The sequence below is a fragment of the Juglans microcarpa x Juglans regia genome, chromosome 3S, assembly GCF_004785595.1.
Source record: "Juglans microcarpa x Juglans regia isolate MS1-56 chromosome 3S, Jm3101_v1.0, whole genome shotgun sequence".
Taxonomy (NCBI): domain Eukaryota; kingdom Viridiplantae; phylum Streptophyta; class Magnoliopsida; order Fagales; family Juglandaceae; genus Juglans; species Juglans microcarpa x Juglans regia.
The window spans coordinates 310,083-332,399 of record NC_054599.1 but is presented as its reverse complement, the minus strand read 5'-3'; the positions used below and the strand labels follow the sequence as shown (position 1 = coordinate 332,399).

Below are 22,317 nucleotides of genomic sequence, written 5' to 3'. Positions count from 1 at the left end.
ATTAGTGAAACGGTGCGTTTTGGTTTGTTGTAAGGAATAAGTAAAACGGCGCGTTTCATCTTTGTTGTAATCTTGTTTTGCGTTTAGCTTTTTGTAGTTTGCGTTTTGGGTATTAGAACATTGCATTGTTTCTACTTCACAACTGCTTCTATAAAAGCAGGAGGGCTCATGTAATTGGATTGGAGAATTAAGTGAGATCACTTTCTGGAGATTGAGAATCCCTTGAAGATTCTCTGCAAGATTCATATGGAATCTTGATCATTCTATCTGAGTTCTTGTGTTCATTAATTCCTCTTTCTTGTGTGATTCTAAGCGATTGGCAGTGAGGATCTAAATGATCCTTACAAGTGGTATCAATAGTAGACGATCTTGAGGAGGTGGTGATGGCGGATGGTACTAGTGCTGCCATGAAAGGTCAACAAGACAGTTATCAGAAACAACAAGAAATGGTTTAGAAGCAGTTGGAGAACCATCAGCAAGCCATCCATGGTATGGCAGAAAGGTTAGAACAATTTTCTGACATGTTGCGTTCCTTAGTTGAAACTGTTAATGAAAACTCTCGTCGTGATAGAGAGGTTTCCAATGAACTTAGAGGTCAGGAGGATAGGCCTGTGTTTCAGAGGAATTTTCAATTAGATTTTCCAAGATTTGCTGGTATTGATCCTGCGGGTTGGGTCTTTAAGGCCAACCAGTACTTTGATTTTTATCAAGTACATTTCCATAAAAAATTAATGGTGGCTTCATACCATATGGAAGGAGAAGCATTGGTGTGGTACCAAGATGCTTTGGAATCGGGGCAGTTCAATTCTTGGGAATCTTTAGTGGTAGCAATGCAAGTCAGGTTTGGACCATTTACTTATGATGATCCAATGGAAGCATTAACTAGACTTAAACAGACAACTTCTGTTAGTTTGTATAAATCTCAATTTGAAGTATTGTCAAATAGATTGAAAGGCTTGTCTGAAAAACATAAGTTGAGCTTCTTTGTTAGTGGATTGAAAGATGAGATAAGACTGGCTGTAAAGATGTTTAATCCACTAAATCTTGGAGCTGCTTTTGGTTTAGCCAAAATGCAGGAGGAGTATGTGTTGTCCTCGATGAAACCTTGGAGACAGATTGGGCATTATAGTGATAAGTCCCCTATTGACCATGGGGGTGATCTATCTATTAAATAACAGAAGAACATGGTTCCTGTAAGGAAAATTACTTCTGCTCAAATGGATGAAAAGAGGAAAAATGGCATTTGTTATCATTGTGATGACAAATGGAGTCCTAACCATATTTGCAAAACCTCAAAAGTGTATTTTTTACATGGGGAAACTAGTGTTGAGCATGAGGAGGTTGACAGTAGTGTAGGAGAATTGTTTACTACATCTGATGTAGAAGGGAAAAAGGGCAATGAAGAGCTTGAGGTCTCAACATGCTATCTCAGGTTGCATTAATAGTAATGCTATGAAGTTACTGGGGAAGATTGGTTCCATGTCTGTTGAAATTCTTGTAGATTCAGATTCCATTCATAATTTTCTGGATCCTTTGGTAGTAGAATCTGCGAAGTTGAAGGTGATAGAAGATGGTGGTTTGCAAGTTAGAGTGGCAAATGGAACTAAAATATTTAGTCAGGGTACTGGTGAAGAGATGATTAGTATTCAAGGTACTAAATTTAGAATTCCATTTCATGTCCTCACTCTTGGTGGCTGTGACATTGTGTTAGGAGTTCAATGGCTGAAGACATTAGGTCCCATTCAATGGGATTTCACAAATATGTCTATGCAGTTTGAAGTTAAGGGCAGGAAGTTGTCATTACATGGTATTAATTCTGATGTGACAGAATGGGAAGCTGGAGCTAATCTGTTGAAGTCTTCTTTTGTTAGAAAGAAAGGGTGGTTATTACAATTGGTGGCAGTGGAACCAAGGCTGGAAAAACTTGAGTTGCAAGTTGAAGTAGAGTAAGTGTTGCAAAAATTTGGATCAGTATTTGAGGAACCAGTGGGGTTGCCACCAGTTAGAGCCTTTGATCACTAGATCCTATTGAAGGAAGGCACTGCACCAATTTCAGTAAGACCTTATCGATATCCCCACTACCAGAAATCTAAGATAGAGAAGATTGTGCAAGACTTGTTGAAGAATGGGGTTGTAAGACCTAGTCAAAATCCATTTTCATCTCATGTTCTGCTTGTTAAAAAAGCTTATGGGACTTGGAGAATGTGTATAGATTATCGAGCACTCAATCAAGCAACTGTGAAAGACAAGTTCCCAATTCCAGTCATTGATGAGCTGCTTGATGAGCTTCATGGTGCAAAATTTTTTTCCAAGCTTGATCTCAGATCAGGCTATCATCAAATAAGGGTAAAAGAAAATGACATACCAAAAACTGCATTTAGAACTCATGAGGGCCACTATGAGTTCTTGGTAATGCCTTTTGGGCTTACTAATGCACCTGCCACCTTTCAGAGTTTGATGAACTATGTATTCAAGCCTTATCTTCGAAAATTTGTGTTAGTTTTTTTCCGATGATATCTTGATTTACAGCCATAACATGGTGCAACACTTTGCACACTTAAAAACAGTATTATCTGTTTTACAGCAGCAGTCCTTGTTTGCAAAAAGATCAAAATGCAAGTTTGCAATGACTGAAGTTGATTATCTCGGGCATATTATTTCTGGGGAGGGGGTAATGGCAGATCCAACAAAAATTTCGTCCATGCTTGATTGGCCTATACCAAATATAGTGAAGGCACTAAGAGGGTTTTTAGGCCTTACTGGTTACTATAGAAAGTTCATCAAAAGTTATGGATTGCTGCCCCATTAACATTGTTATTAAAAAAGAATTCTTTTGTGTGGTCTGTAGAAGCTGAAGAAGCCTTTAATCATTTGAAGGCTGCTGTTGCAAAGCCTTCTGTCTTGAAGTTGCCAGAATTTTCTAAAACATTTACAATTGAGTGTGATGCCTCGGGGGTGGGGCTAGGAGATGTGTTAATGTAGGATAACCAGCCAATTGCTTTTTTTAGCAAGGCTTTGAAGGGCAAGGCATTGTCCTTGTCAACTTATGAAAATGAGTTCTTAGCACTGGTGTGTGCAGTGGGCAAGTGGAGGTCATATCTGTTGGGTTAGACATTCAAGATCAAAACTGATCAACAGGCTCTGAAACATTTATTAGAGCAAAAGGTGGCTACTGAGGCTCAACACATGTGGACCTCAAAGCTCATAGGGTATGATTTTACTGTTGAGTATAAGAGAGGTAGAGACAACAAAGTTGCTGATGCACTTTCCAAGAAAGAGGAGGAAGAGTCGGCCACATTAGCTCTTATTTCATTTCCCACTCCTGTATGGTTAGAAGAGCTTAAGCAAAGTTATGCATTCTCTATTGATATTGCTAGTCTTTTGGCTGATTTACAGCAAGGGAAGCAAGTCTCTAAGGAATTTTCTCTTCAACAAGGTCTCATTTTCAGGAAAGAGAAATTGTTGTTAGTTCATTCTTCACCATTTCATCAAAAGGTGTTACAGCATATTCATCATAATCCTGAAGCAGGCCATCTTGGGTATCACAAAACTCTACAGAAGGCTAGATTGGATTTTTATTGGCAAGGAATGAGGAAGGACATAAGGAAGTTAGTAAGGGAGTGCCAAATCTGCTAGATGAATAAGCATGAGACTATTCTGCCAGCAAGGTTACTTCAACCCCTACCTATTCCTCAAAGTCCTTGGCTTGACATTGCCATGGATTTTATTGAGGGCCTTCCAAGTTCAGATGGTATGTCAGTCATTCTAACTGTCGTGGACAGGTTAACTAAATTTGGCCATTTCTTCCTAATGGCTCACCCTTATACAGCCAGTAAGGTGGCAGAGGTTTTCTTTAATGGTGTATTCAGACTCCATGGGTTACCTAAAACAATTGGGTCTAACAGAGATCTGGAAAGAGTTGTTCAAGATGCAAGGGACTACTTTGACTTATAGCCCAGCTTACCATCCTCAATCTGATGGTCAAGCTAAGGTACTAAATAAGTGTGTGGAGGGTTACTTACGGTCCTATGTGGGATCTAAGCCTAAGAGTTGGTGCACGTGGCTGCCAATGGAAGAATGGTGTTATAACACCACTGTACATTCCTCTACTAGTTTTTCACCATTCCAGGCTTTATATGGGTTTCCTGCTCCCAAGTTGTTGACATATGTTCCAGGCACTACTGCTAATCCAGCAGTGGATCAGCACTTGAAGTTGAGAGATGAGATATTGTCATTGTTAAAGCAAAATTTGAAGCAGGCTTAGGAAAGAATGATGTTGTTTGCTGATAAGAAAAGATCTGAGAGGGTGTTTGCAGCAGATGATTGGGTCTTTCTCAAGTTTCAACCTTATAGACAAAAGTCTGTAGCTATGAGACACAATATGAAGTTTGCTCCGAGATATTATGGCCCATTTCAGATCCTTGAGAGGATTGGGTTGGTAGCTTATAAGTTGAATCTGCCCTCTTCCTCAAAAATTCATCCTGTCTTCCATTTCTCCTGTTTAAAGAAGAAGCTCGGTGATCAGATTTTTCCATTGTTTACTTTGCCTCCAGTTGACAAAGAAGGTAGTGTACAGCCTGAATCAGAAGCAATTTTGGAGAGAAGGGTGAGGAAAGTTGGGAACCATGCCTCTACTGAAGTGCTTGTCAAATGGGTAAGGGTTGCCATTGAGGACAGTTCCTGGGAATTGCTTTAGGACCTTAAAGCTTCATATCCCCATTTGGTGGGCACAATTCTGTAATATGTCACGGGTGCCTTGTGGGCAAGGCCTTGAAGAGGTAGGGATTGTCACGAGTGCAGTGGGCAAGGCCTTGAAGAGGGAAGGGAAGAATTGAAGTAAAGACTGGGTAGAAGAGGAATAACAGAATTAACAGCTTGAGAGTAACTGAAATAACGAAATGAAGTTCATTAGTGAAATGGTGCGTTTTGGTTTGTTGTAAGGAATAAGTAAAACGGCGCATTTCATCTTTTTTGCAATCTTGTTTTGCGTTTAGCTTTTTGTAGTTTGCGTTTTGGGTATTAGAACATTGCATTGTTTCTGCTTCACGACTGCTTCTATAAAAGCAGGAGGGCTCATGTAATTGGATTGGAGAACTAAGTGAGATAATTTTCTGGAGGTTGAGAATCCCTCGAAGATTCTCTACAAGATTCATCATGGAATCCTGATCATTCTATCTGAGTTCTTGTGTTCATTAATTCCTCTTTCTTGTATGATTCTAAGCGATTGGCAGTGAGGATCTAAAGGATCCTTACAGAATTCGAGAACAATTGCAATGGAAGTTTAAGCTATTTGAAGCGGAATACGCTAGGGGCCAAACGCAATGAGATGGATTGATTTACACCCTCTAATAAATGTGTGACATGTACGGTTTCCAACAAATTTAGAATATAATTGCTTTAGGCAACAAATTCACCCGTATACGCTTCCCCTGATCTATGTCCCCCCTCTCTCTCCTCCGAAGGTCTGAATATCACTTCCCTCTCTCTCCGAACCTCTTCTTTTCATCCCTCCTCTAAACCCCCCCTCCAAGCCCTGGGATCTTTGTCAAGTTCTAGGGTTGGGGTTTGTTGTTCTGTAAGTAGTTGTTGTGGTGCATTTGTTGTTGTGGTTCTTGTTTAAATTTCCTAGTTGCTTATCGAATGTGCCTTTTTTTTTGTCTTTGGAGATACCATTAGCATGATTCATAATGTATATGTTTGATGAAAAGGATGAAAAGATGAAGTTATTTGATAAGTTGCCTTTTCTTCCAAGTTCCTTTGTGTGTGTGTGTGTGTGATAGAGAGAGAGAGAGAGAGAGAGAGAGAGAAATGAGAGATTTGATAAGTTGCATTTTTTTCGAGGTGCCTTTGAGATGAGAGAGAGAGAGAGAGGAAATGGGAGAGAGAGATTGGGAGAAAGGGAGAAGAGAGAAGAGAGGAGAGGAGAGGAGAGGAGAGCTCCGGAGAATGAGAGAGCACAGAGATAGAAGGAAAATGCTAGCCTCAACTCGCACCCATAAGGTGTATAATACAAATTCACCCCATGACCTATTTGAAATTTTCCCATCTAGAGCAAGAGGTTGGTGTGATGCTTGAATAAGAAGATGAAAAGGAGTAATGACTCAAGAACACCTTAGCTTGCTAGATCTCCAACAACAAGCACAACACGCCTCTCTCAGATCCCGGTTAGTAATGTCTCTTCTACTAGCAATGTCTTCCCTCTTCATGCCCAACCTCTGATTCCTAACCCTAGAATCTCTCATCACTTCCGGTGGCTTCGGTACTGCCAATGGATGCTTTCACCATTGTTTGGAAATCGTTTGATGCCAGAAAGACGTCAAAGGAGCCAAGTTTTGTATATATTGAGGATATAGATGTCAGAAAACTCCCAATTTGTAACAAACAGATTGTAATGAAAATATTGATAGTGAAAGATCCCACTTCGAGGGTGAGAAATCCTTCAGAAAATTAGGGAGAAAGTAAAGGAAAAAAAAATAGGTTTCTGTTACGTTATGTATGATTCTCTTAAAGCCCCTTGGCTCAGTACATATAGTGACGTTCTAACCAAGTCATAGGGCTATAAGTAATTTGGTTCGGACTAGCAAAACTAATCGGACCGGAACGAATTATGGACCGGTCGGTCTCGATCCCAATGTGGACCGATAACATTCGGTCTGGTCCCAGGATCTACAAATTTTAGATTGGACCAAACCGAATTGGATCGAATCACTATATATATTTTTTAATAATATTTTTAATAATTTAATATATTATTTTTATATAGTAATTATATAAGTTAATGATGAAATTTTCATCTAATTTATTATCATTGACCATATAAAATAATATATGCTATCAATTAATAATAAATCATAAATCATGTGATAATTTATGTCATTATATGTAAATAGTTAATACATCATACATTCATACATATTTTACTATTTACACTTAATTAAAATAATTAGGTAATTTTTTTTTAAATACATAAGTTGCAAGCAAGTATGAATACTCTATGTACAATGAAATTATTTGATATTCATTAACATTGACTCGAGCGTAGCTCGAGCGAAGTTTGTGTCTCACTTGAGCCCACTGTCGCGCGAGACTCGAGCAAACTTACGGGTTGAGCTTTGCTCGAGCCTACCTCAAGCAAACTCATGGTTAGAGCTTCACTCGAGAGTTAGGTCGAGCGACAGTCGAGCGAACTCACTGTTTCTCGATTTCTCAGCTACAAAACCAGTCTCCACCCCAACAATTAATAATTATGCCTACTAAAGAGTAAAATCTAAGTTAGTAAGTAGTAACTATCAACCTCATAAATATAATTATAGAAAAATATTTTTTTAATGAGTTAGTTACATAATCCACATTAATAATTTACTTAATTTTAATTTAGTAATTTAAATATTTTTTTATTAATTTATTTGAAAAAAAAAAAGATGAAAAAAATAATAAGATAATTAAGCTGGACCGAACCGATTTACACCTCTACCAAGTCATTCCTCACGTGGGCCTTGGGCTAAAAAAAAATACATTAAAATGACAAACTACAATGAAAAGGTTCCCAATGGGCTTAACCCCATTAAACTGCTACAACTAAAGTCCAATTAAAATAACATAAACCCAACATGTAATGAAAATATCGCAATAACATAGTGGCCTATGGCCATACGGCTGGATCTGTAAGAAAAGGGAAAATAAGGCAAGAGGAGGAAAACTTTTCTTCTATATTCTATTTAATGTGTGTTTTGTACAGGAAAACCAGAAATATATATACAGCAATTTGAGTTGTCTGCATCACATAATCAACTACCACTATCCTAACAAGAAAAATAACAGAGCTTATAGTTGGTGTACAGCGCAACAAGTAAAACAAAAATAGAAAGTGGAAAGAATATTCTAGACTAATTAGGTCCAGCGTTATGTAACTGATTTAGAGAAAGTGGACGACACCCATCTTTTGAATGAGCACGACTTGCAGCAGCAACAACAGTACTAGGAATGGTATGCTGCAATACCCCCCCCCCCCCCCCCCCCCCACAAGATGGAGAATAATAGTTCACTATTCCCATCTTGAGTAGGTGAGAGTGAATGAGAGTTGAAGGAAGGGCCTTAGTGAGAAGGTCAGCAACTTGTAGATGGGTGGGAACATGAGAAGTGGAGATGGAACCATCCATGATTTTATCTTGAATGAGATGACAATCCAATTCTATGTGTTTGGTGCGCTCGTGAAAAACTGGATTTGCAGCAATGTGGATGGCGGCCTGATTATCACAGAAAAGGTGGGCAGCTTGTAAATGAAGAACTTGAAGGTCAGTAAGAAGAAATTTGAGCCAAGTGATTTCAGCACATGTTGCAGCCATAAACCTGTACTCGGCTTCTGCAGAGGACCTTGAAGCCACTGTTTGCTTTTTGGATTTCCATGAAACCAGTGAGTTGCCAAGGAGAATGCAGTATCCTGTGACTGACCTCTGAGTGTCAGGGCAAGAAGCCCAGTTAGAGTCACAGTAGGCAACTAATTGCAAAGAAGAGTGAGCAGCAAGAAGGAGTCCTTGGCCAGGAGCAGCCTTAAGGTGCCTCAAAACCTTGTGAGCAGCAGCCATGTGAGTCGTGGTTGGCCTTGACATGAATTGACTGAGTGTGTGGACTGCAAAACTGAGATCAGGGCGAGTTATTTTCAAGTATAAAAGCCTTCCAACTAATCTGCGATAGGAAGAGGGGTCCTGCAACTCAAGACCAGAATCTTTGCTGAGCTTCAAATTTTGATCCATTGGAACCTTGACTGGTTTAGATCCCAAAGTGCCAGAGTCTGCAAGTATTTCTAAGGCATACTTGCACTGAGAAATATGAATTTTCTTGGAAGATCTGGCCACTTCAATGCCAAGAAAAAAATCGAAGAGGGCCCAGATCTTTGATCTTAAAATTGTCATTGAGAAAAATTTTGAGAGCAACTATAGAATCAAGAGAGTCGTAGCTACCAAAATATCGTCAACGTACACTAGAAGAGCTGTAAAAGAGCTATCAGTAGCTTTAATGAATAAACTATAATCTGCTTTGGATTGGGAAAAACCAAAATTTAACAAGCAAGCAGTAAGTTTGGCATACCACTGTCTTGATGCTTGTTTTAGTCCATAAAGACTCTTTTGTAGTTTGCAGACTTGGTGAGGACCACCTTTAGAATATCCTAGTGGCTTTTTCATAAAGATTTCTTCTTCCAAGTCACCATAGAGGAAGGCATTATTTACATCAAATTGATGTAAATGCCATCCATGAATGGCAGCTATAGATAAAAGACAGCGAACAGTCACCATTTTAGCCACTGGTGAGAATGTTTCAATGTAGTCAATCCCCTCTTGTTGGGTGTAACCCTTAGCCACCAATCGGGCCTTCAACCTTTCCACACTACTATTTGAGTTTCTTTTTACTTTATATACATACTTGCAGTCTATAGGTTCTTTACTAGGAGGAAGATCTAAAAGGATCCAAGTTTTGTTTTGTTCCAAAGCATCTAACTCAACATCCATGGCTTTACACCAATCGGGATCCTTGACTGCTTGGGAATAGGAGGTTGGCTCACAAACAGTAGAAAGAGACGAAGAAAAGGCTTGAAAAGTGGGAGAGAAATGCTCATAGGTCAAGTAGTTATGTAAAGGGAATAGACAAGTAGAAGGTGAAGGAGTTACCTGAGCCAAAAATTGTGATGTTAAGGCCAAAGCAGATTGTTGACAGTGGAAGTCTCGGAGGTAGATAGGTGCATTTCTGGTTCTGGTTGATCTGTGAAGATAAGGTGAAGAAACAGTAGATGTAGTTTCAGAAATGGGTGCAGATGGTATGGAAGGAGAAGTATATGAGGGTGGACAAGTGTTGTTTGTAGATGGCTCAACAGGTGAAACTAATGGAGTTGGAGAAGGATCAATGGCAGGTGTAGATGAAGTAGGAGAAAATGTAGAATAATCAAGTGAATCTGGTGTAGGTACAGTAAAAACAGGTGGAGGTTGGGAAATAACAGGTGGATGATTAGAGTGAGAAGTGTTAAGAAAAGGAAAAGAATTTTCATGAAAACTAACATCTCTAGAAACAAATGTAGTATGAGACTATAAGTCAAGTAGCTTATATCCCTTGACCCCGAAAGGATAGCCTAGGAAGATGCATTTTCTGCCTCTTGTATCAAATTTCTTAAGACCGTGGGACAAGGTAGTTACAAAACACAAGCATCCAAAAACTTTAAGATGATGGTATGTAGGTTAGTGGAAAATAAAATTTCATATGGGTTTTGTTGTCAAGAAGAGGGGTAGGAGTTCAATTAATAAGATAGACAGTTGTCAAAATGCAATCATTCCAAAAATGTAATGGTAATCCTAACTGAAAATATAATGCTCTTGCAACATTAAGAATGTGTTGATGTTTTCTCTCAACAATACCATTTTGTTGAGGTGTTTCAACATAAGAACTTTGTTGAATGATGCATTTTTTATTAAAAAATTCAACCATTTGAAACTCAGCCCCATTATCACTTCGAATAACTTTGATTTTGTTGTCAAATTGGGTTGCTGCCATATTATAAAATGATTCAATGCAAGTTCTGGTTTCTGATTTTGCATGCAGTAAATAAACCCAAGTTGTTCGTGAAAAATCATCTACAAGAGTCAGAAAATACTTGGTTCCATCATAGGCTGGTATTGAACATGGGCCCCAAATGTCAACATGTACTAAATAAAAAATGGAAGTAGACTTGTGATGGCTGATAGGAAAGGAATTTCTGTATTGCTTAGCAATAGGACAAACTGAACAAGGAGAAATTTTACTAACATTAATTGTCTTTTACATTTGAATCATCAATCAAAACCAATCTAGAATTTGAGGCATGACCAAGGCGACAATGCCAAAGGTTAGAACTATTACTACCAGACAGAAGTAGCAAAAGGTTTAAAGTTAAAGGGTATGGAAGATAAGGCTTCAGTAAAAGCATTTGGAGAGACAACCACTGGCAAGAGATGATACAGGTTGCCTTTGACTTCAGCCATCCCAATCGTTGTCCAGGTGGAAAGGTCCTGGATGAAACAGTGATTAGACATAAAAACCAAACAGTAGGTAAGTGATTCTGTTAATATTTTTACTGAAATCAAATTGAAACAAAAAGAAGGTACACATAAAGCATCTTTTAGTAGGATGTTATCAATGACTTGCACATTCCCTAGATGACTGACAGGAATAGAGGTTCTATTTGGGAGTTTAACAGAGTATGAAACCTTGGAGATATTTGAAGAAAATAATTTAGTACTACAAATCATATGATTTGTTGCACCAGAGTCTATGATCCAAGGTATATCAGTATGATTAATGGATTTATGCGCAAAAGATGGAAGGGCAAAAGGAATACCAGAGATTTTGGAGGCTTTTGGCTCAGTTGTGACAGGTTGATGAATAACTTGAGCATAGTTCACAGAAGGGCAAGCAGTCGAAGTATCCTTGCTTTGAAGTAAAGCCATAAGCTGCTGATATTGTGCTTTGGTGAAACTTACTTGGTTTTCATTAATTTCTTCCTGGTTAGAATCTGAAATTAGACTCACTTGATTAACATAGGATCCAACATTCTTCCCCTTGTAAAACTTGTGACCTGGAGGGTAACTGTGCAGTTTATAATATTTTTCAGCTATATGACCAGTTTGTTTATAATATGTATAGCTAGGCACTTGTGCATTTCCAACTTTAAAACGAGTCTCAAGGGAATGTCCATACACATGTATGCAACAGTGGGTACAATATGGTCTGTTTCTCTTGGTAGTAGCAGGTAATTTGGAATGGTTTTTGAAAGAATTATAGGATGTGTTGGTGGCTAAGGCCATAGACTCAGGGTTTGGGAAAGCAGATATGATCTGGTCGTGCTGTTCTTGCTGCTGTATAAGAGATAAAACCTTATTAACATAAGGAATTGGGTCTATCATCATAATCTGGTCTCTAACATTAGAGTACTTATCATTCAATCCCATGAGAAATTGAATTATGTTGTCCTTTTGATATCTAACATTCAGAATGGTAGTTGTCCACATGTGCAGGTAGGCATTGGATCATACACAACGAGTTCATCCCACAGGGTTTTGAGCTTACCATAATATATGCTCACAAGATCTTGTTCTTGTTGCAGACTTGCCAAGCTCATTTTTAACTGAAATATTCGAGGACCATTCTGCTGAGTGAAACGATCCCTGAGGTCATTCCAAATATCCTGAGCATCATTCACAAAAGCCATACTTGACTTCATCGTGGTGCTGATGAAGTTCTGAATCCAAGTCACAACCATGTCGTTGCATCGCTCCCATGCATTGAATAAGGGATCCTTAGATGAGGCAGGTTTGTAGAGGCTGCCATTAATAAAAGAGTTTATTCCTTGCTCTGAGGGCTCATTGCATGGCTCGGGACCAAGTCACATAGTTTTCTGATGTAAGAAGGTCAGTTACGAGTTTGATGGTGGTATTGTCTCCGCTATCAATTATGTATGGGCTGTTTGGATCACTGAAATTGAGGAAGGGGGAAGGGGTTTTTGTATCATTTTTGGTTTGTTCCATTGTATAAGAAGTAAAAGGAAATCAAGAGCAGGAAACGAACTTGGGCTCTTGATACCATGTAAGAAAAGGGAAAAGAAGGCAAGAGGAGGAAAACTTTTCTTCTGTATTCTATTCAATGTGTGTTTTGTAAAGGAAAACTAGAAATATATATACAACAATTTGAGCTGTCTACATCACAGAATCAGCTAACAAGAAAAATAACAGAACCAATAGTTGGTGTATAGCGCAACAAGTAAAACATAAATAGAAAGTGGAAACAATATTCTAGACTAATTAGGTCCAGCTTTATGTAACTGATTTAGAGAAAGTGGACGACACCCATCTTCTGAATGAGCAGGACTTGTAGCAGCAACAACAACACTGGGAATGGTATGCTGTAATAGGATCTCCCTTCACACCATCGAATTGTGACAAATCCTCCCTCTTCAGATCACCTTGCCCACAAGGTGCGGGTATGCTTCCTTGAGTTGGTCGTAGGGTTCTCACGTAGCTTCGTCTAAAATATATATCACTTCCCAAAGTACTATTAGTGCATCCTGGATGGATGAACCATCTTCTATGGTAGAGGGCTACTTTTCAAACAAATGCTGGACTACAGCAAGCAAGGGTACTAGAACTTCTTTTGCAATCTGCGCTAGCTGTGGTGGCACTGACTCCTTAACAATTTCAGAATTCAAAAAATACTGGAAAGGTCGAAGCAATGCATGAAGGTAAGGGGATTTATGGTGTTCCATTTACAACCTGTAGTATTGCTAAAAAGATTACTATTTTGAATAGCAGCCAGAAAATCAGGTACAAATTCAGGCCATGAATTATGCTTCTCGAACTCAGCAATAACAATGGCTCAAAACGCTTCAATCAAAACTTTTAAAAGTACTACTGATCCAACTTGAATCAAAGCTTGCATAAGTGGGTCCTTAAGCTCTTTACTGACTTTTGAGGACAATGTGTTTTCTTCATTGATATTTCGCCAAGCGAGACTCTTAGGATATGTGGTGGCAGCTAGGCCTGTGCAAAAACACAATAAGCCCGACCCACCCGACAAAACCGATCCGATCAGCCCGTATAAAATCAGATTAAAATTAGATGCGGGTTGGACATCCGCTTTTAAGCGGACGAAATCGATCAAACCGCAGCCTCCCCTCTCTTCTTTTTATCCAGAACAAACCCTAGCCCCTCTCTCTCTCTTTCTCTCTCCCTCTCTCTCCAGCACAAAGACGCTATGGACGAAACCCCTCTCTCTTCGAAAGGCTTTCTTGCAAACTGCAGTTCGCCTAATAAGAGATGCGAGTCTCGAAGCAGTTCAACCCATCAAAGTCCTGTGCGAACCGCGGTGACCTCCGCTGTTGCGGCTGCTTCTCCTTCTTAACATACGCCACCGGTGGTGGCTGTGACTATAAGTCTCCCTATTGTTTCTTGTTCACGTTGATGCTGGTGGCGGTGGTATCGTTGCAGCCCTTGGTGATGGAAGGGAAGGAAGCCCTCACCTTTTGGCCCAACAACTCCGCACACACGGCGTTGAAGGAAGTGAAGATCATACAGATGATAGAAATATTTTGTATCCCAAGAAATTTTCTCTCTCTCTCTCTTTGTTTGTTTCCCAAGAAATTTTTTTTCGATTTCTCTTTTATTTTTCTCCTGTCGGTAAAGTAAGAAGAAGACGCTGAAATGTTGAAACTGCACTTTGCATTTTTTATTTTTTGGGATGTTGATCTGAGATTGATAATTTGATATTGTGATAAGATCATACAGATGATAGAAATATTTTGTAAATCAATTCGGAAGTGAAGAACGCATATTTTTTTCTTCTTTTTTTTTTTTTTTTTGGCCCTCTGTGGTGAATGTCGGGTCATACGGGTTCGACCCAATCTTTCTTTGTTCGGGTTGAGTCGGGTCGGTTTGGCTCTTTGGATAAGAACAGTCAGGTCGGGTTGGGTCGGGCGCAAACCCGATTGTTTCAGGTCGGGTTGTAGCCCTAGTGGCAGCAACTCTTTTGCCATGATTTGACCCTCTTTCTGAGAATTTTATGCAAGATACATTTGATGACATTGCTAAGGAAGCTCTGACAGGTCTACAAATAGGCCCAGGGATTGTACCACAATCTGCTTGGCCATTTTTATTGAAAAGCCACACAAGATCTGGCATCCATTTCACCCCGTAATCACAATTTGGCCTTACTTTCCCAACCTCAGCACAACTCAAGGAGCCATTCAAACTGCCTATTAATAAAACATCGGTTTCAGTTTGACCCTTACGTGTATGAACATCTACGTGTATATGCTCCAAAGCACCATTACCAATCTTATCTGCCTCACTATACTTCCAAACCACATATTGTGATATTCGTATCCTTTGGAAATCCCCCTTGAATGGGATAAGATTATCATAAAATTCCCTAACCTGAAGCAAATTAGAAGCTCTTACACCAGTTCTCCTGTGTGGGCTTTTGGGCTGGTTCTTGAGCAGTAATAGAAGAAATATGAGAAGATCCAGGTATTGAACCTTTAATAGGGAATTAATGGTTCTTTTGTGCATGGTAATAAAATCTAGGAAAATCAAAATCTTCCTATTGTGGACTTTAACTGCAACGGTTGCTCCAACACACCTACTAAGCTTCTATGCTGCAATTTCACTGTCACGGCCATCAAGCCTCTCCCCATTAATCTCAATCAACTCATCTCCTTCATGAATGCCAGCACGAGCAGGTGGGCTACCCTCTATACAAGCCAAAACAAACCAGGGGCCAGTTCTTGGCTTAGCATTTATGAGAAGGCCAACTCCTTGCAAATTCACATCACTTCCACTTCTAAGACTTTGATATTCCTCTAGGCTGATAATCCGAGTAAATGGATCTCCAAGAGTAGAGAGCATTTCATTTATTTCTGTATACGCCACATGGGATGATCTCAAAAGAAACATTTCCAGTTGCAACCTTGAATACCAATATTGATGATTAAATGATGGGTCTATCAATGTATCTCGAATCAGACGCCAAGTCTCCACAAGTGTGCCTTGAACTGTATTCACCTTAAAGAAAACTAAAACCGATAATCCATCAACTCCACTAGTGAAAAAGCTTTGGTTCACACCACATTCTCCCCTTGGTTCATAGATAGGGGTGTAAAATGACCGAAAAAATGCATGGTCCGGTCCGGTCTAATAAGTAGAAGAATTTCGGTCTTCGGTCCGGTCCCGGGGTGGAGATTTCTCGGACCGGACCGACCGAATAAAAAATAAAAATAAAAATATTTTATATATATTATTTATATAATAATTGTACAATTAACAATATAAAATTTTAAATATGTTATTAATACTCGTTAATATTCTATAAATTAACAATATTTTATATATATCTTCATCTAACCTATCACTATTAACAATATAAAATTTTAAATATGTTATTAACACTTGTTAATATTCTATGAATTAACTAATATATAATATCAATTAGTTAATTATATAGTAATTATAGAAATTAATAATGTAATTTTTATCTAATTTATTATCATTGACTATATAAAATATTTTTTTATTGAGTTTATTACATAATATACATTAATAAATCACTTAATTTAATTTAGTATTTTAAATATTTTTTTATTAATTGATTTAAAAAAATAAAAAAAAAAAAGAAAAAAAATTAGGCAGGACCGATTGGACCAGACCGGACCAGTCCCTATGGGTATTCGGTCCGGACCATTTGCACCCCTAGATGAGAGTAACATCTTCAGCTTGAAAACTCAAATTTGATAACCGTCATTTTCTTCTAACCACACATCCAATAATTTGCTTGAGTTGGTTGCCTCTTAATACTGTATCCAAGCACTACATTTTTTGTTTGAACCTCAGGACTCCAAGAATTAAAATCTCGCACATGCATTTTATCGAACAAGTTAGGCCCAAAACAAGGACATCCATTCTCACCATCCTTCTTGTGCTTCCTCTTGAATTCCTGAACAAAATGGTTCACGCTCCTGCTATCAAAGTCTTCACCTCCCAAGTGGGTATCATCAGCTGTGGCTTTCACTTGAGAGACACCCTCTTCAATGGTGAGAAGAGAGATGTCAAATGTCCCATCACATGAGTCGAAGATGCGCACATTTGTTTCACCCAAACTGCTTGCCTCCTTTTCAAGCCCGTAAGCTATAGCCGCAGTAGTTGAGTCATTGATAATACGCATCACATTGAGGCTGAAATTGAAACCAATATCCTCTGTGGCTCGACACTGCGAGTTAATGAAGTAAGCAGGGACGGTGGCAACTTGCTGCAATTTGTTCTTGAGGCACCCTTGACTCTTAGCCAACGTCAAGTCCATCTCAGCCTTCACAATCCTCCTCTCCAAATTTCTGCATCCTAGCACCATTAGCTTATCTTTAGTTGTACAAACCTTGGGTCTCTAGAGGGCGTTCTTGTAAAGAAAATTAGTAAGCAATTTTCTGTTCTCTGCATCTTCCCACAACCTCGCATTGTAGGAACGTCGCCGCTGAGGAATAAGAGCCCGAAAGGTCATCTTGCGGGGAAACTTGATACTGTAGGTCAAACTGCGGAAAGAGAGGACGAAAGGCAAGGGTCTAGGGTGGAGGGTCGTGTCGGTGAGATCAAGAAACTAGAGGTGCTCCCTTAAAGTTAGTGATTATGATTTTTCTTACCATTCATTATTTATTATTCAATTATTATTTATTAAAAAATTATTTTTTTTATCAGTTATTATGTATCATCCTATACTTTATAAAAAAATAACCTATATTCTAAAAAAAAAAAAGTATCGTGAGAGTGAATAGGAGTAATGTATAGCAAAACCCAATAACCTGTTCATGTTGCAGTATCTCACAATAGAAAGATGTACGCTGCTTCTGAATGCACCGAAGTGATCGGTAAATGTCTCCTGTGTTACGTATATAATTTAGGTCTTGATGATTGTCTGGCAGAGAAATAGGTTAACTATAAATAGACTTAACGTGTATAGACACTTTACATGTTACAGAGAAATCAGCAAAAATTAGATGTTAAAATTACGCTGAAATATCTAGCAAACGTTGTAACTCTTTTCTGCAAATAATGAAAGAAACCTAATGGAAGAGCATTCAGACCAACATTGACATGGTATCAAAGCCTGCTACTCTGATTTCAGTTTCTGTAGTCTTAGGATAAATTTGGATGTTGAAGTGAGTTGAGTTGAGTTGAGATAATAAAATATTATTAGAATATTATTTTTTAATATTATTATTATTTTGAAATTTAAAAAAGTTAAATTATTTATTATATTTTATATTGGAATTTAAAAAAGTTATAATGATGAGTTGAGGTGAGTTGAGAGTAGTTCATGATCCAAATGAAGCCTTAATCTTTGGTGTGCGATTTCCATCGCTATTTGTGAGAATTTTGTGAGTTGGGCTCTTCAATTTCTGGGCAAATTTTCTTTCGGCAATAGCTTCTTGTGTTTGTTTCGGCACCTTCTACTTTCAGAGAAGTCTCTTGTGGCTTTGTGCGGTGATTTCGCCACTTTCTGAATTGATTGGTGCCTATCGCCACTTTCTGAGTTGCTTGTGGAGATTCTCGGTACTTTCTGAGTTGCTTTCTCAGAAAAGTGTTTTCTCATTCTCGACACTTTCTACGCTGAAATTCTGAGTTTTTTCTGCGTTGCTTCTCTGAGGTTGCATTTTGGTTGCTTTGGTTGCATCTCTGAGGTTGCATTTCGCGTGGGTTTATTTTGGGTTCTCGGCAGAAGTTTTTCCGTAGGCAGGTCATCTTGTGTGAGCCTCTTGCCGTGAGATTTTTATTTCCGTGGGCCATTTGTTTATTCTGATTTATTTTTGGGTTGGACAATATCATTTATTTCAAGTGAACAATAGCATTTCGTGGGCCATTTTTGGGTTGTCGTGGGCCATTGGTTTTGATACAAGGATTTGATAGTTCTGCTATTTGATTTTCGTGGGACATTTTGCCGTGGGATTTACTTTTGGGTTGGATTTACTGCTTCTTTGATAATGTCTATTTAGAATACTATTATTCGTTTTATTGGAAAGAATTTTCCTACATGAGAATTTCAGTTTAAGATATTTTTAAAAAGAAAAAAATTATCAAATCATATTGATAATTATGCTAAGGTTCCCACTGATGAAAAATAATTTGCTCAATGGGAGGTAAATGATGCTAAGGTAATCTCTTGGCTATTGGGGACGATTGAATCTCACCTTGTGACCAATCTTCGTTATTTTACTATGGCTTAAGCTATGTGGGATTATCTTCACTGTATTTACGATCAAGATCATAGTGCTCGAAAATTCCAATTATAATTGAAAATTAGTAATTATAGTCAAGGCAATTTACCTATCGCACAATTTTATTCCGGTTTTATTAACCTTTGGAACAAGTAATCTGCATTGCTCATGCTAAGCTTCCCACTATGGCCCTCGCGGCTCTTCAAACAGTTCATGTTGAGAGTCAATGCGATCAATTTTTAATGAAGCTTCGAACCGAATTTGAGCCCATTCGCGCTGATTTATTGAACCGTGATCTGGTTCCTTCTTTGGATATTTGTTTGGGAGATTTGTTGTGTGAAGAACATCGGTTACCACTCATATGAGAATGACTTCTGAAAAGGTCTTTTATGAGACTGTGAATGTAGCCTATGCAGCACAAGGGAGAGGGAGGAACAAGTTGCAGTGTTTCAGTTGCAAGGAATTTGGTCATATTGCTCGCAACTGTTCTAAGAAAATTTGTAACTACTGCAAGAAAGAGGGCCAAATCATCAAAGACTGTCGAATACGGCCTCAGAATCGCCAATCCCAAGCTTTTCAAGCTGTTGTTCAGTCCTTTGCTTTTTCTTCTGTGTCACCTACTGTAAGCTCTGATTCATCTATTCTCACACTAGCAATGGTCCAATAGATGATTGTGTTTGCTTTTACGGCCTTAGGCCTGCAAGGTATGAGTACTAACTCAACTTCTTGGATTGTTGATTCGGACGCTTCTAATCATATGACTGGTAATACGACGAGTCTCCATGGTGTTCGTAAGTATAAAGGCACGCAAAATATTCAAATCGTCGATGGCAGTACTCTTCCTATTACTGCTGTTGGTAATTTGGGCTCTTCATTTCGCGATGTTTTTGTCTCTCCTGGATTGTCTACCAATTCGATTTCTGTTGGACATTTGATAGATAATAATTGTGATGTTCACTTTTCTCGTAGTGGTTGTCTTGTGCTAGATTAGGTGTCGGGGACGGTGATCGCGAAGAGGCCTAAAGTAGAACGTTTATTTCCCTTACAGTTTTCTATTCCCAATGTTGTTTCTCTTGCTTGTACGGCTACTATCAATACTAATGAAGTCTAGCATAAGAAATTAGGTCATCCTAATTCTGGTGTCTTGACTCATCTTATGAAACATGGTCTTTTGGGCGATAAAGATTCATTTTCTTCTTCTCCTGTATCTTTTGATTGTGCTACTTGTCGTCTTGGTAAAAGTAAAACTTTACATTTTCCTGCGCATGATAGTCGTGCTTCTAACTGTTTTGAGATTGTGCATACTGACGTTTGGGGTGTGAATCCTATTATTTCTCATGGTCAGTATCGTTATTTTGAGACATTTATTGATGATTATAGTTGATTCACCTGGATATATTTTCTTCGTTCTAAAGCTAACGTATTTTCTGTCTTTCAAAAATTTGTTGCGCTTGTCGAGACACAGTTCAGTACTTGTATCAAAACTTTACGCTCCGACTCAAGGGGGAGTACATGTCTCATTCTTTTTAAACTTTTCTTCAGTAAAAGGGGATCATTTCCCAGCGTTCTTATCCTTATACTTCTCAACAAAATGGAGTCTCTGAGCGTAAGAATCGTCATCTCTTAGATGTCATTCGTACTTTGTTGATTGACTTTTTTGTACCTTCTAAGTTCTGGGTAGAGGCTTTATCTACTGTTGTCTATTAGATCAATCGTTTGCCTACTGCTACTCCAGATTATGATTCTCCCTATTTTCGATTATTTGGCATATCTCTTAAGTATCAATCCTTTCATACCTTTGGGTGTGTTTGTTTTGTTCATCTGCCACCTGTTGAGCATCACAAGCTTGCTGCACAGTCTGTAACATGTGCCTTTATAAGATATAGTCCTGCTCAGAAAAGATTTGTTTGTTATGATGCTCATGCAAATAAATCTCGAATATCACGAAATGTGATTTTCTTCGAAAATCAATATTTTTTTCAATCTCAGGTTATTTTTTATCCTCCTATTACTCTCCTTCCCGCTTTTGATGATGTGTCTTCTTCTATTAAGCGTTTTCAACCAGGTATGGTGTATCATCGACATCTTCCCCCTTCTTCAACGCCCCTTCCAGACACTAATCCATCATTTGATTCTGCAGTTCCTATACCTCGGCACTCCACCCGGGTTACACATCCACTGGATAGGTATGACTTTCCTCACATCTCGCTTACTGCCACTCTCGACACTATTTTTGTTCCTCACTCTTATACCCAGGCATCCACCCAAGCATGTTGGCAGCAAGCCATGCAAGAGGAAATCCAAGCTCTTCAAGACAATCACACTTGGGACCTTATAATTTGTCACTCTGATGTCAAACCTATTGGTTGTTAATGGGTGTACTTAGTCAAGTTTCAAGCTGATGGCTCACTGGACAGATATAAGGTCTGTCTCGTGGTTCTTGGGAACCGACATGAGTATGGTATTGATTATAAAGAAACATTTGCACATGTTGCCAAAATGACTACTATGCAGACTATCTTGGCACTTGCTGCATCGCAAGGGTGGTCTCTCCGGCAGATGGATGTGAATAATGTTTTTCTACACGGGGATTTGAAGGAATAAATCTATATGTCCCCACCTCCCGGCATGTTTGCTACACCCTCCTCAAAGGTTTGTCGGCTACGTCGGTCCTTGTATGGACTGAAACAGGCTCCGCGTGGGTTTGACAAATTTCGCTCTAACCTGCTTAATTTTCATTTTACTCAAAGTCAGTTTGATTCCTCTCTTTTTCTTCGCAAGACTTCTACAGGAATCGTATTGCTTCTCGTATATGTCGATGACATTGTGATTATTGGCTCAGATACTGAGTTAAGCAAGCAATTACAATAGCATCTCAAGGCCTCATTTCACATGAAAGATCTTGATCCCCTGCAGTACTTTCTTGGCCTTGAGGTACAGCTTACTCTAACTATAAGTCAATCAATTTATGCAGGCTCCCCGACATCTTCATTTAGCCGTTGTTCGCTGCATTCTCCGATATCTGAAGGGCACCTCTACACGTGGGTTGCTCTTTTTTAAAGAATCTTCCTTACAGTTGGTGGGGTATAGTGATGCTGATTGGGCCAGATGTGCAGATACTCGTTGCTCTGTTACCGACTGGTGCATGTTCTTAGGCAATGCACTCATTTCTTGGAAGAGTAAGAAGCAAGACAGAGTTTCCAAGTCCTCTACTGAGTCTGAGTATCGTGCTATGTCTTTCGCATGCTCTGAGATCACATGGCTTCGTGGGTTATTCGATGAACTTGGTTTTCCTTAGCTGCATCCCACTCCTCTTCATGTTGATAATACCAGTGCTATTCAGATCGCCGCTAATCTTGTCTTCCATGAGCGTACAAAACATATTGAAGTCAATTGACATTCCATACGTGAATCCTTTGACAAACATGTGATTACTCTTCCTCACATTTCTATTGAATGACAAACTGTAGACATATTCACTAAAGATCTTTCTCAGCACCGGCATCAGTTCTTAGTTGACAAATTGATGCTTCTTGATCCACCAG

At 38.8% G+C, this 22,317-nt stretch overlaps 2 protein-coding genes across 2 annotated transcripts; both read right to left on the bottom strand.

Moving 5' to 3' along the window:
* Positions 1-13,259: 13,259 nt before the first annotated feature.
* LOC121258015 lies at positions 13,260-15,659 on the bottom strand. Its single transcript, XM_041159334.1, has 2 exons — positions 14,527-15,659; positions 13,260-13,543 (listed from the first exon to the last, which is right to left on the bottom strand). Exons 1-2 carry the CDS (start codon positions 15,081-15,083, stop codon positions 13,393-13,395), a joined length of 708 nt encoding a protein of 235 aa, XP_041015268.1. The 5' UTR covers positions 15,084-15,659; the 3' UTR covers positions 13,260-13,392.
* LOC121257808 (endoplasmic reticulum chaperone BiP-like) lies at positions 15,165-16,914 on the bottom strand. The gene is made up of 2 exons (XM_041159053.1): positions 16,476-16,914; positions 15,165-15,586 (listed from the first exon to the last, which is right to left on the bottom strand). The coding sequence occupies exons 1-2, from the start codon at positions 16,912-16,914 to the stop codon at positions 15,165-15,167; spliced, it is 861 nt and encodes a 286-aa protein (XP_041014987.1).
* Between the last annotated feature and the right edge of the window lie 5,403 nt (positions 16,915-22,317).

What these genes read in the sequence shown, in the direction of transcription:
- LOC121258015 (XM_041159334.1), bottom strand. Translation starts at nt 15,083, where the DNA reads ATGCACAAAAGAACCATTAATTCCCTATTAAAGGTTCAATACCTGGAT. An exon ending in GGCAAAAGAGTTGCTGCCAC is followed by an intron (nt 13,544 to 14,526) that starts TAGGGCTACAAC and finishes CCTAGCTGCCAC; the next exon opens with CACATATCCTAAGAGTCTCG.
- LOC121257808 (XM_041159053.1), bottom strand. Translation starts at nt 16,914, where the DNA reads ATGGTGCTAGGATGCAGAAATTTGGAGAGGAGGATTGTGAAGGCTGAG. An exon ending in GAGGAAGCACAAGAAGGATG is followed by an intron (nt 15,587 to 16,475) that starts GTGAGAATGGAT and finishes TATCGGTTTTAG; the next exon opens with TTTTCTTTAAGGTGAATACA.